The sequence below is a fragment of the Meriones unguiculatus genome, chromosome 16 (assembly GCF_030254825.1).
Source record: "Meriones unguiculatus strain TT.TT164.6M chromosome 16, Bangor_MerUng_6.1, whole genome shotgun sequence".
NCBI classification, from domain to species: Eukaryota; Metazoa; Chordata; class Mammalia; order Rodentia; family Muridae; genus Meriones; species Meriones unguiculatus.
Window position 1 is genome coordinate 24663118 of NC_083363.1, and position 16355 is coordinate 24679472.

Below are 16355 nucleotides of genomic sequence, written 5' to 3' on the forward strand. Positions count from 1 at the left end.
GACTATATATACATGAAAAGTAAACTTGATTTAAAAATGTCAAAAATAATTATTAGAGATCTGGGATTGTGGGTCAGTTGGAAGAGTACACTCCAGGCATGTATGAACTCCTGGGTTTGATCCTCATTACCTCATAAAACCGGGCATGGTAGTATTATGCTGGTCATCTGATGCAGGAGTATCAGAAAAGTTCAAGGTCTTCCATGGGCTACATGGCAAGTTCATGGCCAGGCTGGGATACAGGAGACCCTGTCTTCAAATGACTATATAAATAGCCACCTGTGAGATGTAATACAGAGTAGCCATCTTTCCACCCATATTTTACTTAGTATTTATTTTTCTTTTTCTATGTTCTTTTTAACTAGCTGGCTGTTAAATACAAAATCCCTTTTCATGTGGACGCTTGTCTAGGGGGTTTCCTCATTGTCTTCATGGAGAAAGCAGGCTACCCACTGGAGAAACAGTTCGATTTCCGGGTGAAGGGTGTAACCAGCATTTCAGCAGATACTCATAAGGTAAGTTAAGGAGGTAACAATTGCTGACAGTTGGTGAGTTTAGCTGTTCTTCATAAAACAAGTTGATTGAAACAGTCTCCCCCACACATAATGTCTTTGGGTTCCTATTGCTGTGAAGAGACACCATGACCACAATAACTCATAAAGGAAGACATTTAATTGGGGCTGACTTAGAGTTCAGAGGTTTAGTCCATTATCATCATGGCAGGAAGCTTGGTGGGATGCAGGCAGACATAATTCCGGGTGTAGCTGAGAGTTCTGCATCTAGATCTGCAGCTGGAAGACAATGTTACACTAGACCTGGCTTGAGCATCTGAGACGTGAAAGCCTATCCCAAGTGACACATTTCCTCCAACAACTGCACACCTACTCCAACAAGGCCACACCACCCAATAGTGCCACTCCCTGTGGACCTGTGGGGGCCATTTTCATCCAAACCACCACACATACCAACATATAAAATAAAGTCTGGCTCTTGTCTGTCAGGAGGTTAGCCATCAGATGGTTACAACGTGGAAGTGACAAGTCATGGAGAAAAGGAACTCCTGCCTTTGCTCATACTGGGCTAAGAGGATTTAGTTGTCAACCAGTTGTATAGCCAGGGCCCTTGTGCCAAAAGCCCCTGAAGTCTTGAGGTTATTGGAGGTGGTGAGGATTGATACTGGGGTCCCTGAGCCTAAGTGACAATATGCTGATGGCAGAGTCCTTTTGGAAAAGGAACTGGCTTACAATGTTTGATGTTTTTATGCTTGCCACTCTTGGTAGGCTGAAATGAAATCCATCTTAGTTGGCAATTCTTGAAAGTACATCCAGATGTAGAAAAAAATCTTAATGACATCAGGGATGTGTACCTTTTTTTGTTGTTAATTTATAGAATTTTTTTTAATAAACAGGTGATCTTTATTTATTTGTTTTTATGTGTATGAGTGCTTTGTCATCACACACACCAGAAGTGGTTATCACATCCCATTACAGGTGGTTGAACTCAGGACTTCTGGGAGAACAAACAGTGCTCTTAACCACTGAGCCATCTCTCCAGACCCCTAGAACTTGTTTTAAACTATCTTATAGTGGAGAGTTGTTTTTCAGACTATAAATGATCTACAATAAAATTTTAATCACAATTTTCTGCTTTACTACCTGAATAACTTGTTTGTCCTTTCCCCTTAACTGTCCATTTCAGTGTGGGGCTGGGAGTGAAACTTGGATTAGCTGTGGTAAGAGTTCTCTAGGATGACTCCAGTTGTACAGTGTATTTCAAGACGGAATACCATTTAGAACACCAGTCCGGTCTTTAAAAGAAGTGTAATGCCAGAAAAGATAGATGGGAATCAGATCAGATTATAATTTGATCTTCCAAGTGGCTTGAATTCTAGTTTTTTTCTTTTTTCCTGGCTTCTACGAAAGATTGGTTCTTGTTTTTATACTAATATGCTGTCCCAGAGAACATTTTTTGCTTTGTTTTTATGACAAGGTATTTATATAGCCCTGGTTGGCAGCTTGAAACTCACTATGTAACCGAAGATGGCCTTGAATTCCTGATCCTCCTGCCTCCACCTCCCAAGTGCTAGGATTATAGGTATATGCTACTGGGCTCAGCTTCCCAGAGAAAGGCTTTAATTAAGGAAAAGCTGACTGAGAGAGGGAGGAAGCCTAACCTTAATTTTTCTAGGATCTCAGATGGCTCACCCCTTACAAAGAAAATGTGGAATACATCCCTCAATTTCTCTCTGTCTGTTAATAGTGTTCAGAATGGGAAGCATCACAGAGCTCCTATGAGAAAGCAGGTATTACCTTGTGTGATTCTGTGGGCAGAGTTGCCAGATCCAGTCACCTTTTGCTTCTCCCCTCAGTACGGCTATGCTCCCAAAGGTTCATCCGTGGTGCTGTACTCTGATGAGAAGTACAGGAGGTACCAGTTCTTTGTTGATGCGGATTGGCAAGGTGGCATCTACGCATCTCCAAGCATGGCTGGTTCACGGCCTGGTGGCATCATTGCAGCCTGTTGGGCCGCCTTAATGCACTTCGGTGAGAACGGCTATGTTGAAGCTACCAAACAGATCATCAAAACCGCTCGCTTCCTCAAGTCAGAGTATGTGTGGAAAATGGGGTTCTGCTTTGTCTTTTGCTCTTTCTCCTAGTTGGCCCAAGGTATCTCTCTGCCTGGTGGCACATTGACCACTTTTTGTCCCCTGATAAACTGGGATTTAGACCCTTATTAGATGGTTCTGGGAGAAGAAAAACTTTCATTCTATTCTGTGACTTAGGAGTGGGGGAGCCTGGGAAAAGCCAGTTCTGGATGGAGTTTGGGACTTGAAACATTTCTGATGTTCTGCCTGGGATTCTGATCTCCATAAAAATTACCCATCCCAGCCTAGTCTCTTTGGTATAGAAGACAAGAAAAGTCCCAGGAGAGTAGGCTGTGTTCATCAACTGAGATAAGGACCAGCAAAATGGATATGCTCAATTTTTTCTTCATTTGCTTATTTTTAGACTGGAAAAGATCAAAAACATCTTCATTTTTGGGGATCCTCAATTGTCAGTTATTGCTCTGGGCTCCCACGATTTTGACATCTATCGACTATCTAATATGATGTCTGCTAAGGGGTGGAATTTTAACTACCTCCAGTTCCCAAAAAGGTATGCCTAAAGCCTGTGCTCCTCCCTTTTCATGACATGAAGACTTGAGGTAATCTGATATACAGGGTTCAGCTTCTAGAGCCCAGAACACTGATAACAGCTGCAGTTTGTAGATATAAGGAATAAGATGGTTTGCTTTAAGCTGTAGTAGAACTAGTTGCCAACCTGCTGAGATAAGTTGTTGCTTGTAAGGCTTTCCTCTGTTCTTTCTCTGACCTCTATTCTGTGATCCATCTTAACCGTAGCGATCAGCTGGCTTCTCTAAGACACAATTACCTGTGTAATGTTTATTTTGCTCATAACCCCATAAAAGGTTTCCTATCTTCCAGGCCTGCTGTACTTATTCTTCAGCATGCTTTTCTGACTTACTATTCCACTTCAGCTGAATCGTCTGTATTTGTATCTTTAATACAGCTTGCCTTCCACAGCTTACAGCCATTGCTAACTCCATCCTTCCTGAGAGTGAGTTAGGATTTCTTAAAAGCACTTAAGTCCTTCAGACCCCAGTTGTATGGTTTCTCCCCACTAGATGAAAGCCTCTTACCCTTCATTGCTCATGCATGATGGAAATAGCCACCATTGACAGTTTGTGGGATGGAGACAGGACAGAACAGCCAGCTATGTTCATTTCATAAGGTGGTTCTTGATCATGCTGAAAAACCCTCATCTCCTGGATTAAAAAACCCATGGATTTGAGAGCCTGATTCCCAGACCTGGAAGCAGCAGCAGTATGGAGAGTCAACCAGTGCATCCCTCCACTGGAGTGGCTTTATTTTAGGGTTTCTTTCTTTTTCAGGGAATGTTCCTCACTTTCTGTCTCCTCCCACAGCATTCATTTCTGCATTACATTAGTACATACTCGGAAGCGGGTGGCAATCCAGTTCCTCAAGGATATCCGGGAATCGGTCACACAAATCATGAAGAATCCTCAAGCTAAGACCACAGGAATGGTAAGACTATCAGGGCATCCTTGCTTAGAAACATTAAGCGTTGTATGGGATCCTGAAATAATCAGAGTATTTAGAGTCTGGTTCTGCCTCAGCTCAGTGTGCACAAACTCTCCTTAACAGTTAAGGTTGCTGCTGGTCCCTGCTCCCTTCTTTTTAGGTATCTCAAATGAGATTGAAAGCAGAAGCTGCCGAACAGAAGTAGGGCTGCTCTTGTCCTATCTGTTTGAAAATAAATTTGACACAGAAAAGGCACTGAGCTCTCTGGATCTTTATCTGTCTGTCTGTCTGTCTGTCTGTTTTAACAGTAAATCCCTGAGTAGCAAGCTTGAAAGTACCTGTGGCAAATATATTGTGTGGCAGCTACTTTTCTGATGGAAAGATGCCTGGGCCAGGAATGGGGGCTGGGAGCATAAGGATGGTAGTTGTATTTATACCACTAATAATATGTCCTTGGTTGGATTTGCAGGGTGCCATCTATGGCATGGCCCAGGCCACCGTTGACAGGAATCTGGTTGCAGACTTATCCTCCATCTTCTTGGACAGCCTTTATAGTACGGATCCTGTGACTCAGGGCAGCCAGATGAATGGTTCTCCAAAGCCCCACTGAACTTTGACCCTTGTTAGGTCCATGGAGCTTCAGGCCTTCAGAAAGTTCTTGGCATTTGGAACAGACCACACACAACTTGACATCTGGACTGGCTCCTTAGAGCACAATATGATAAACCATAAGATAGCTTCAGCCTCAGGACTCCTTTTGTTTCCTTTTGTGGCTTTTAATTTGAAGACCCTGAATGACTCCACTGCATAATGAGTCTTCCCTGGTTATAAATGTTACCGTAGAAATTGTTTTAACCATATTCTTCTCTAACGTCTTCAGCATCATCTTCACTTAATTGTGTGGTGGCTCTGACCTGTCCTGATTGCTTAGGGAAAGTGTGAGATAGCAAGAGGGTGTCTTTGCTACCTCAGTCGAATGTTTTAGCTGTCAGGCAGGAGGCAGTTATGTACTGTGTTCCCCAGGTAGGTGTTAGTAGGTCCCATGCAGGAGGAGATTTCAGACTTCAGGAGATGTCACTTGTATCTCAGGATCACTTTCATTGCAAGTTGTTTTACTTTTCCAAGCACAGGTTGGCCAGGTCACTGACGTCTTTTTTGCATAACTGGAGCATGTTCCCTTGGCAGGGTTTGAAGTGCTCCTTTGTCTTTTGTGCATGACCGTGGTTGCTACCATCTTTGGAGGTGCCCATTGGCAGTAATACTCCCACTTGTTTGTTCTTATAGCTGTAAGGTAGGTAAAGAACATGGTTTTCAGAGAATCTAGTCCTTTCTAGCTGTGGTGCTGCCTCACTGGAGTAGGGGTAGATCACACCTGAGCCCTCTCCTGGGCCAGATGAGCCAAAACCTGACCCTTTTCCATATTTTCTTGATCAGCAGCATAAGTAAGCACCTATGTGCACAATGGGCAGTGGTCCTCCTCTTCCACATTGCCTTAATCCATCACGTAATAAGAATCTGTTTTTAATGAAGGAAACACTCTACAAGTGTCCTTGACTTCCCTTAGTGGATGTGAAGATGTGCAGGGGACACCTTCTCCATCAATTTGTTCTTCCTGCCCCTTCTACCTTTATTCAGCATCCAAAGGTACGATGGCATTTTACCTTCAGGTACTGGATGTTTCTCAGCCTCCGATAAAAGGAAGCAGCATGGGAGTTAGAAAGGCTTGGCTGCAGCCATTACAGCTGGGGTCTGGGATTCCTTCCTAAGACTAATTGCCCAGGGTGGTACAGGCACAGGACCACCCCCTGTGCCAACTTTCTACTTGCTTCTCCTTTTTAGGGATGGGGACTCTGATCTAGGCTGAGGCTCTGTCCTGCTCTGATGATCATACCATGTGCCTTTCTCCCCAGCAGTGAGTAGTAAACTTACTCCTCACCCAGGCCCTGGCAGAAATGGACTAGTCTTTGAGATGTGTCTATTTGTAGGAGAGAACTTGGGACAAGTCAGCAGGAGCCTTTCTGTGTTTCCTCCCCTTCTCAGGGATTCCTGAGTATTTAGCCTAAGCATTGCTGCCTGGGAGCCCCAAACCACCAGGCTCTTCCTCACCCTCCTTGGGAAGTGTTCCTCAATACTGTTCTGACCACATAGCTGTTATTAGCTGGCTCATGGCAGGGCAAGTGTGTATGTCCACTTCCCTCCTGTATGCGCTGCAGTGTGTTATGAGGTTCAGGGAGAGTTAATGTTGTTCGCATATGTCAAAGAGAGAGGCTGAGTTCTTGAGCTCACGCTCTTCCAGTGGTCAGAGCTTCTGGGACTCCTCTCTGGGTCCACAGTGCATCATGCTGGAGAGGATCAGGGACCACCCAGCAGGCACCACACTGCCTTGCCAGTGGCTAAAATGGACAGACAGGTCCTCTGTAGTCACAGCAGAACCAGGAACTGAGCCACTACCTTCTTTTGTGGCAGCACTAGCATTGGGTGCTGGTGTTTTTCAGAGGGACCTGCTGTAGCCATTTTAATTTATGCTTAGGAACCTTAGTGTGACTTAAGGCTTTCATTTTGTGAGTGTGTGTTTGTGTGCATGCCATGCCTAGCTGGTGGCAGGGAGGGTAGGGTGTCTTGTATCATGGTATCATGTGACTCAAGAGGTGCCACAGTGGCTTCTGCAAACACTACACTGTCTTATTTCTATAGTAGATGTAGGTAGTACTGTAAATATACTGCCATGTCACTTTTAATATTACCAGTTTTATACTTGGAAAATGGTACTTGCCTCTTTGAAATCTGTTTTGTCTTCTCTAATGTCCCCATTATCTCCATGCCCTTTCCTAACTGCAGCAATAACTCTTCAAAAGCAATTGAATAATAAATGTCCTGAACTGTAGTCATTGGATGGTTGCATTATTTTATACAGATCACAATATAGCAGTTGCTGAATGGGAAACTGGTGAGCATTCCTCCATCATCCCTCCCCTCCCAGGGGGAGTTAAATTGTGACATGCTTACAGCAGGATTCATCATGTCCTGGCACTTGAGGGAGCTTAGTCGTCTCCAAGAGCTGTGGTTGTATCTGTCCGGGGAGGTCTGTCTTGGCCTCAAACTCCTCTCCTCTCTTGTGCCAGAACATACTGATAGCATGGCTCTGTCTGACCAGTCAAAAGCTTGTCATTTGGTTAGGGGGCCTATAATACTCCTGGATCATGAATGAATGCTGGGTGTCACATTCTGTTCTGCATAAGAAAGCGAAGGCTTCCCATGGTTCACGTAGCCCAGCTTTAACACTGGTGAGTTTTCGGGGCATTTCAACTTTGCCAGAATGAAGGCAGAGAATGTTATCTTTTGTGTAGTTGCTGACGAACATCACTAGCGTACTTGAAGATGATCAGCAGTATATAACATAAAGTGATGGGTCACCAGTATGCCCTGGGCAGACCTGGTTGAACTCACAAAAGTAGCTGAGATGCTCATGGTTACATACTTTTTTGTCTTCTGTATAGTTCTTTTTTTTTTTTTCCCCTATTTTTTCAATGGCTAAAACTAATTTCTTATTTATTTATTTATTTATTTTTTAAATTTATTTTTATTAATTCCAGTTTATTCACTTCTGTATGGTTCTTGATAGTACTGAGTTGCCTCAGCAATACCTAGTGGTGACAAAAACCTATGGCAGGCTTACCATGATAGCCACCAGTTATAGCCTGGGGAAGCAAAAGCCAGGCTTTGACAACCTTGTTTTTCCACTTGTGATACTGGGTATTTGAACCCAAAGCCATGTGCATAGTGGGTAAATGTCCTACCACTGAACTATGTTCCCAGCCTCCCCCCCGCCCTTTTTTTTTTTTGAGGGCTATTTTCACTCAGTTGCCCAGACTAGGGTTTAACTTTTGATTCTCCTATATTAGTCTCCCAAGTAGGTGGCTTCCAGGTCCGTGCTATCAGGCCCAGCTTGATAGCCTTTTCTTGTAGGTGATTCAGGCCTCTTTTCCACTTGTGATTTCGTCTTTGTCTCTGTGTTTTGTTTTTTAAGTGCTAAGAATTGAACCTGGAGCCTCAGGGTTGCCAGGAGGTCCTCTCCCAGTAGAGCCACATCCCCGGCCTCCACTTGTGACTATCCTGTCATATTGTCTCTGTGTAGAACTTAAGTTACCTGGCTTGATCTGAGAATAAAACTAGTTTCTAAAGGCTGTTGCCTGTTATTTATAAACAGATGTGCCTCATACAGATGTGGTTGTGTTGTGCCCAAATCGCAATACCCCAAAAGACCACCAGCAGGAGCCAAGTTGTTGCAAACCACATGAGGATCTTTTTATTACAAATTACAAGCTGCAGCTTGGGCCCACACCCCTGCTGCCGAAGCCGTGAGAGCCGAGCGCCGTGCTCAGGTTAGTTGGGTGATTTAAAGATTCTAGTCCCTCCTAGCATGCCCAAGGCAGGGGCAATTCCTGCCTGGCAAGCATCTATTGGTCAAAATGCCACATTTTGAATTGATTGGCTATAGGAAGGTCCCCAAACCATTAATGACCTGGTGTTCCTCCCTAGGGGGATGGGCCAGTTTTCTAGCAACTGTATCTCTAGTGGGTGGGAAAAGAATGCAGTAAGGCAGGTTCTTCCCCTCAGGGCATGGCTTGACTTCACCCAGCTAGTTTAGGCCTTAAACTTTAATAATGGCTGATTTTTAATCTTTTGGTCTCTCAGTTGCCTTTTCAAATCCAGATCCATATAAGTAGAATAGGAAGGCCATTAACACCAAGCTGAATCCTCCATGTTTTCTGTCTTTGTCCCATGTACTCAGATGTTAGATCTGAGCACACTTGGGAACAGTGTCAGAAGTAAAACAGATGATGCCACTGTCTGAAGTCTGGTTGGTTTTACTGTTAAGCTGTGTAGTCAGATTGCCATTGCAGTGCCAACCTCTGCCTCTTCTGGCCTTAGGAGGACCAATTTATCCAGGCTGCCTCGGCTCCAGGCCAGGGCTCATAGGTGAGGAGAGGGCTGCTCTGCCTCCTGCTCTGAGTGTCTTATGACACACTCAGGTAAAGATGAGATTGGGCTTGACTCCCATTCTTCCCATTTTGTCATTTCTTGGGCATTTTGTATCCTTGAGAATTCCTACCCAGGGACCTGACCTGTATAAACTGGTCCTTAAGTAGCAAATAGCCCATCATTCCCTACACTACCTGTGTCCTTTCTACAGAATAACAGTAGACAAGCTCTAAGTCCTATGCTAAGACTGAGAATTGCAGAAGCTGTCAGAATTGGAGGTCTTTGGATGTTTATGGTCTTTGATGTAGGCCAATGTATATTAGAAAGTATGTTGGAAATGACCAATATATACAGAAGGGGACTTTAGGTAAGGAACCAGTTCAGTGGTGATGGAAGCCAAGTTGGCTAGCTAGAGGAGCAGTTCAGTCTAGAGCTAAGACCCACAAAGTCAGGAAGCTTAAACAGGAGTGCAGAGTTCTATTTAATTGAGGATTGTCAGTCTTTTTGCTCTCCATAAGCCTTCAGCTGATTGAATGACTCTTACTTTACTAAGGACTATGACTCTGTTTTACTAACAACCAATTTAAAGTTTAACCCCATCCAGAACACCCCCGCCCCAACACACCCAGAATCCTATTTGACCTAATGTCTGGTACCTCATGGCATATCTAGGCTTGTTCATACAAAATTAGTCATTATAGCAGAAGGAATAAAATAATGGTGGCACACTATCATTTTAGATGTAGGTTCACATGCCATGTACACATTGCCCTTCTGGTCTCTGAGGTATAACTAACATCCTCCTTTGTCACCATTAATTGCTTCTCTGTGTTCCCTTAGCTCATGTCTTATCTAGTAACAGTTCATAATTTTCCTGGTTCCATTTTCTTATTTCTGGTTTCCATTATTTCCAACGTAATAATGAACCAAAGGCAGAGTGCTCTGCTCCTTCCTTCAGTACCTTGTGGCCCTACCTGGACCTGGCTTACATTCTGTTGCATTTTGGCTGAGGACAGGCTCAGTACCTTAGTGGGATCATTTCTGTTAGCTGAGCATGTGCAAAGAAAGCCCTGGCTTTGATCCCCAGAGCCACAAAAACAGGACAAACTCCTCAAAGCTAAACATGGCTGATTCCGGTTTGGCATGACCTATGGAAAAGAAGGTTCTAGAAGCTGAACCAATTAATAGCATTGTTTTATTAGAAGCATAATACAGTAGGGCTTGTTTCAGTTGTGGGGTTTGAGATTGGACTTTATGTCATGCTTTATCACAGCTGCTTGGAAAATGAACTAGAAAGGGAGCAAGATACAGCTTGGAAAGAACACTGTTGCCATTGGGAACCCTACGGAGAAAGGAAGAGCTTACGTGCAGAGCCCCAATGAGAAGATTGACACAGGGAAAGATCTGCTGTTCCTGCTGTTGACGTTGCCACTGACATCTTTATTCACAGGGGCTTATCCCTAAATGGAGGTGGTATTCACTGCAAGAGTCAGGGATCAGGGGCTAGCCTCCTTGGTTTTCTCTCTAGGTTCCTTCTTCCATCACCCCTTCCTGCTGAGGAAATACGAAACCGGATGGATCTATGTCATAGACACAGCGACTTGTTCGATGAAGCTGGCCAGGTTTATGTCCCGTTCTGAAAGACCAGCACACTCGTGGGTGCTCAAGGTGATATGGACCTGAATAAGAGAAAATCAGGAGTTCAGGAGTGGGCAAGTGTCTTCCCAGGAAGAACAAAAGAGACACTGGCTGTGGGCTCAGCCCTACCAGGGACTGCAGGATAGTAGCCAGTCACTATAATTCCTTTTGGGGATAGGAATTAGCTGCTAGTAATTCCTGAAGACAGTAGCTGGACACTTCTTTCCTGACAACTCAAAGAAAGGTGCAAAGCTGCTTACACATCATTTTCCCTTGATAGTTTCCATAAATAATTATGACCTTAGCAATAGGACAAAAAAAAATCACAGCCAGATATCAAGAGCAAATAAGAACTTAAGTCAGGGGCCAACAAGATGGCTCAGTGGGAAAAGGCATTTTGATGTTGTGTGTGCGGCTGTCAGAGGACAACTTGTGGGAGTCCTAAACACATCCATGTTTTTCAACAGTCCAGCAGAGCTCTTAGCATGTTCATCAGTCTGATCTATTGGCCATGAATAGGTATCTGAGTTCGATTTTAGTATCCTCTCATTCTTCCATCTAGAATAAAGCCCTTAGTACTGTTAACAGTGGGTATGCCCTTCTTTTTGCCTTCCCTTCCTGAGTCCTGTCTTTAATATCTGGTCACAGTAAACTGTTTTAATTTGCACTTATTATCTGAGGTTAGACTGGCTGTTTTGTGAGGCCTAAGGAGATAGAAGTAGACAAATTATTGGTGAGGAAGGGCCTACAGTCAGGTCCAAGGGTGAACCTTTAGGAAGACTTGGGGTTCTAAGACTTTGGGCAGGGCATAACATGGAAACAACTTCACTCACCTTGTTATACACATTAAACCACTCGGGGTGGTGGTCCAGCTTTTCAGCCTGCAGGGCAACTCTTGTCATGAAGCCAAAAGCCTGATAAAGTGAAGGAAGACCAGACTTCGTCATGGCCAGTAAGACCTGATGCACGAGAATAGCCTAGCTTCTAGGGAGTCCCAGAGCTCTAATCACCTCCCCGGGACATCCTGCCCCTGATTTGGAGACCTTTGTTGGTGTCTCTAGCATCCCCAATGTGGTGCAAACAGCACAGTATTTGCCAATTCTTTGTTGTTTGATAAAGTGCCTTCCAAAGGGCGTGTGCACTTGCTACCTGGACTGTCTTCTCCAAAGACTTCCTCAAATTTCAGGAAATGGGGAATCCAAGGCCCTTCTCTTTGCAGGTCACTTGGAAATCTATTTGTCCTTGGCTAACAGGACATGACATGAACGAACACTCAAAGTGTAGCTCGCTCAGGCCCTGCTCCACGTACCCTGTTGAAGTCTTTAAAATGGTACTGCTTGAAGATGGCATCTCGGCCTTCCACTTCATTCCACCCAACAGCCCTCAGATTTGGCAGCAGCTGGTCCCGCTCTTCAGCACTCAGTCTGTGTGCCTTGCCAGCCTAGAAGAGGGAGAACAGAGGCCCCAGGGCATTCCTTTTATAGGTCAAGAGTGTGCCTCAGACCTTTGGGAGAAATTTAGCCAGTGCTGGCTGCTGTGGATACAAGTGCCTGATAGCAAGCAACAGACCTTTAGGTTTCCATGGAAGTGCCCTGCCAGGAGGTGGGGTCTACACTGGTCTTCATAGGCTCTTAGGTCCTGAATTTTTTTGTTTTGGGTTTTTGCTTGTTTGATTTAGGTTTTGGCATATATTTGAAAGGGGGCTACATTATGGAGGCCAGAGGATAACCTCAGATGTCGTTCTTCAGATATCATTACCTTTATTAGAATTTTTAAAAAATGATTAAAATTTTTATTTTATGTGTATGAATGTTTGTCTTTACATAAGTCTATACACTGCCTGCATGTCTGGTCCCTGCAGAGGCCAGCAGAGGATGTCAGATCCCCTAGAATTGGAGTCACTGGCACTTGTGAGCTGAGAGTCAAACCCAAGTCCTTCGGAATAGGAGCCAGTGTTCCTAGGAGCCATGGAGCAACTTTCCAGCCTCCTTTATTTTTTGACTCTGAGTCTGTTACCAAGTAGGCTATGCTGGCTGGCCACTGAGCCTCAGCCATCCATCTGTGCTGTCTTCCCAGTGCTGGGATTATAAGCACACACTATCATGCCTGGCTTTCAAAGTGTGGTTCCTGGGAATGAGAACTCTGAGCTTCATACTTGCAAGCACTTTACAAACTAAGCCACATCCATAGCCCTGATCCTGGGTTTTATACCTGCTTCATAGTTACAGAATGCCAAAGAAAATGTGATGTAGATAGAGCGCTCCCCACTCTTATTCCCAAAGCCTCACAGATTCATTGCATCTTCCCATGTAAATGCCAATGTGTTATCAAGGGAATTAAAGCAAAATTCAGCCCAATTCCAATGCATTACAATATGTCCTTCCTGGCATCCTCATTGTTCAGCATTTCTTCTGCGCTCCATTTCCCAAACCCTTTCTGCAATCTACAGAGACCTAGACTCTTTCCTCACTCATCCTAAGTCAGTGATGTCAGAAACTCAAGGTATGGTCTGTTATACCTATAGCCCTGGGGCTGGATGAAGAAAACAGCATTTCAAACACATTCCCAGATGATGCTCAGCCGCCTTGCTGCTGATGTGAGCCCTGCCTCCATCATGCCCCTATGTAGTCCACAGGTGTCAGGCTGAAGCTGTCTCTGGCCCCTAGGAATCCAGGACCACAGAGCCCAGACCCAAAATGGAAATAGTGTGTCATGGCCACTTGACATACTCATTAGCCTGTTGTACAAAGTACCCGTGGTGTGACCCTCAGGTCCTGAGTGGACCCTCCAGAAAACATGGAAGTTAGAGGTTAGTTCTGTCGTCTAAGAAGATATGGGGCCATGAATCTAATAAACTAGGGTTGTAAAACAGAACCACCTCCCAGGGATACAGTGTCAAACTGATAATGACCCAAAGCCTGGGGAGTGGGAAGAAGGTAAACTGAGCCCTGCAAGCCACCCATAAGTTTTGATAACCTGGGATGAGTTGGCAGGGTGGTTTATGCCTTGGCCCTGTCCATTTACCAGCCCTTGGTCCCTTGGCTTCATGGGTAAAGGGCTGAGACCCTCTCCTTAGACCAAGAGATGCCAGCAAAATACTTGAGTAAGTTGCAAGGTTATAAAGTGGATGTCAACTTCATTTAAAAAGCACTTCTTGGGTCTAGATAGATGGTTCAGTGGTTAAGAGCACTGTCTGCTCTTCCAGAGGGCTTGAGTTCAATTCCCAGTACCTACATGGTGGCTCACAACCATCTATACCCTCTAATGCCCTCTTCTAGCATAGCAGATAGAACACTCATACACATTAAAAAAAAAGAAAAGAGAAAAAAAAAGTACAAAAAAGAAAAGAAAGGACAAGAAGGAGACCTGTGACAGGTTCCAGGCCAACACTGGGGTCTACAGAACCATCATTGGTCAGTGTGCTCTCAGAAACAAGGTTCCACCTCATCACTCTCCTGCCCTGGCTGGGCATGGCTGTAGAGGCTGCTGCAGAGATCTGCACTGTGGTAAACAGGCCCTTCAGTGTCTGATAAGCCGGGCCCTTGTAACCAAGCAACCAGAAGTCACAGGGCACCAGAACCTACTGTTTAGTTTTTGTTTTATTTTTATTTTTTTACCCTTGGCTCAGAAAAGAGTAGTGGGTACAGGTAAGCTGGTGGGATGTGGGGGTGGGGGTGGGGGGTACTTTTTCATTAGAAATTTCGAGAACCAAGTCTCTGACTGACAACGCTCTGTACTCTGAGGTCAGAGTGGTCAGGGCTTGTTTGCTTAGCAAAGCCCTGTCAGCCTCTGGTATGGGCTGAGGGATTACTGATTACCCAAGCCTGTGTGTTTGGTCCCCAGTGACCCTTCTCAGGCCACAGCTGCCAAAACGCACTCCCATCCCTGACTACTTTCAAGGCGATTGCGGAGAACTTTGTTGTTAGGTAAGGGTTGCTGGGTCTAGCGGCTCCAGGGACAAACGTTTTTAAAGGACCTAAGATCCTGACCCACCACGGTGCCAGGATGGTACGCAGAACCCCAGCTAGGTACTAGGGTGGGGCGCAAGGCCGAGGACAGCACTGGGGTGCAAGAGAGACCTGAGTGCAGCCACATCTGGCACCCCAAGAGAGCAGCTAGCCTGTAGAGCCAAGGCAGCGCCACCGAGACCCGCCTTCCTGCCCCACCCCTCCAGAGCCCGCGAGCAGACCCAGCCTGGGAGTCTGGACAGGCCAGGTTCCATTCTCTCCAGGCCTGCCGACACCGCCACTCCCGTATCTACAGCCCAGCGCCCCTAAGGGCCGAGTGGGTGACCCTAGCGAGGCTCGATGGCGCTGGAGGAAGCTCAGCGGGACTGTACCCCCAGCATCGGAGCGCTCACCCCTCCTTCCCGGTCCCCGCTCAGGGTCTGCCAGACTTCCTGCGCTTGCTTACCATGTCCAGCGCGGGTAGCAGGTGGCGGCAGAGGAGGAGAGAGCGACTGCAGGCAGCAGGCCACCGCGGGGGGCGGGGCAGAGATCCGGCCACCGCGGGTAATAATTAACGCCAGTCCTCCTAGCTCCACGCCCTTCCAGCGCTTTCCATGCGCTGTGCTCTGTGAGCATGGCCGCGTGATGAGCTCTAGGGCAAAGGCTTTGGCACCTCGCTCTGCTGCGCTTCTTCTGGAGGACTCTCAGCACCAGACTGCCCGACCTATTGTTATATTAACAAGGACAACAACAGAAACCACCTGCATAAATGTGACACACACTGGACTGCACAGTTGTAACCGACAGTCCTGATAGGAGGGAAGATATTCTAGAGGGAAACACTGTGCTATCAGGCTATTGAAACAATGGACCCAAGAAATCGGAATTTCCCCAAGAATCTCATGTTAGGAAAGAAAAGGCTCAGGTCTGGTGCCAGCCAGAAGACAAACTTGCCATCTGGAAAGATTTCACACTGTGCTGATAACTTTCCAGACCACCTTGAAGACAAGCACAGCTTGACTGCATTCCTCTTGCCCTCTGTTAAAGCCTGAGCCTGTGTCAGACTCCGAAAATGGACTTGAGGGATCCTGGATTTCACCGTTTCTCTTCCCAGTGTGGCCATGTTGAATAAATCACCTTGCTCTGCATCCCACTGTCCTAATTAAAAAATAAAAAGTGTGTGTGTGTGTGTGTGTGTGTGTGTGTGTGTGTGTGTGTGTGAAAGAGAGAGAGAATGAGAGAGAGGGAGAGGCAGGGAGAGAGGGAGGGAGGGAGGGAGGGAGAGAGGAAGAAAGGAGTATTGGATCCCCTGGAACTGGAGTTTCATGCTGTTGTGATCCAAATTCAGAGTCTCTGCAAGAACAGTAAGCTCTTTGAACCTCTGAGCCACTTCTCCAGCCCCTCTGCTATGACATGTCTCTTTAGTTGGCATATAGCAAGCAGGTGGCAGGGCCTGGCTTGTTAGGGCTGCCAGGGCCCAGGCTCTGACCTTGACAACTCCAGTAATGTAGTGAGACATATGCTTCTCTGAGGAAACCATTGGCACAGTCATGGTTATGGACATCAGCTCTGAAGTGTCCCAGTGCCACCTGGTGTCCTCTCTCCTTCCAGGGCTCCTCCTAAGCCAACTGTTTTCAATCGCTGTAAAGCAGCTTGCATTTTCTACACAAGTCCATGTGTGAAAC

At 45.7% G+C, this 16355-nt stretch overlaps 2 protein-coding genes across 3 annotated transcripts in view; one reads left to right on the forward strand and one right to left on the reverse strand.

Annotated features, from left to right (window-relative positions):
• The window catches only part of Sgpl1 (sphingosine-1-phosphate lyase 1), a 51076-nt gene extending 44090 nt beyond the window's left edge, over positions 1-6986 (forward strand). For both annotated transcript variants that reach the window (XM_060369484.1, XM_021652825.2), the window contains exons 11-15: positions 366-515; positions 2369-2607; positions 3009-3155; positions 3985-4105; positions 4572-6986. In XM_060369484.1, coding sequence (XP_060225467.1) covers positions 366-515; positions 2369-2607; positions 3009-3155; positions 3985-4105; positions 4572-4712 — 798 coding nt within the window. In that variant the 3' untranslated portion in view covers positions 4713-6986. The remainder of the gene's footprint in view (positions 1-365; positions 516-2368; positions 2608-3008; positions 3156-3984; positions 4106-4571) is intronic.
• Positions 6987-10258: 3272 nt separating this feature from the next.
• Pcbd1 (pterin-4 alpha-carbinolamine dehydratase 1) lies at positions 10259-15293 on the reverse strand. Its single transcript, XM_021652818.2, has 4 exons — positions 15137-15293; positions 12033-12164; positions 11557-11637; positions 10259-10764 (listed from the first exon to the last, which is right to left on the reverse strand). Exons 1-4 carry the CDS (start codon positions 15137-15139, stop codon positions 10666-10668), a joined length of 315 nt encoding a protein of 104 aa, XP_021508493.1. The 5' UTR covers positions 15140-15293; the 3' UTR covers positions 10259-10665.
• Between the last annotated feature and the right edge of the window lie 1062 nt (positions 15294-16355).

Coding starts and splice junctions, on each gene's coding strand:
- Pcbd1 (XM_021652818.2), bottom strand. Junction 11,638..12,032: donor ATTTTAAAGACTTCAACAGG/GTACGTGGAGCA, acceptor TCACTTTATCAG/GCTTTTGGCTTCATGACAAG. Junction 10,765..11,556: donor GGTTTAATGTGTATAACAAG/GTGAGTGAAGTT, acceptor TCTCTTATTCAG/GTCCATATCACCTTGAGCAC.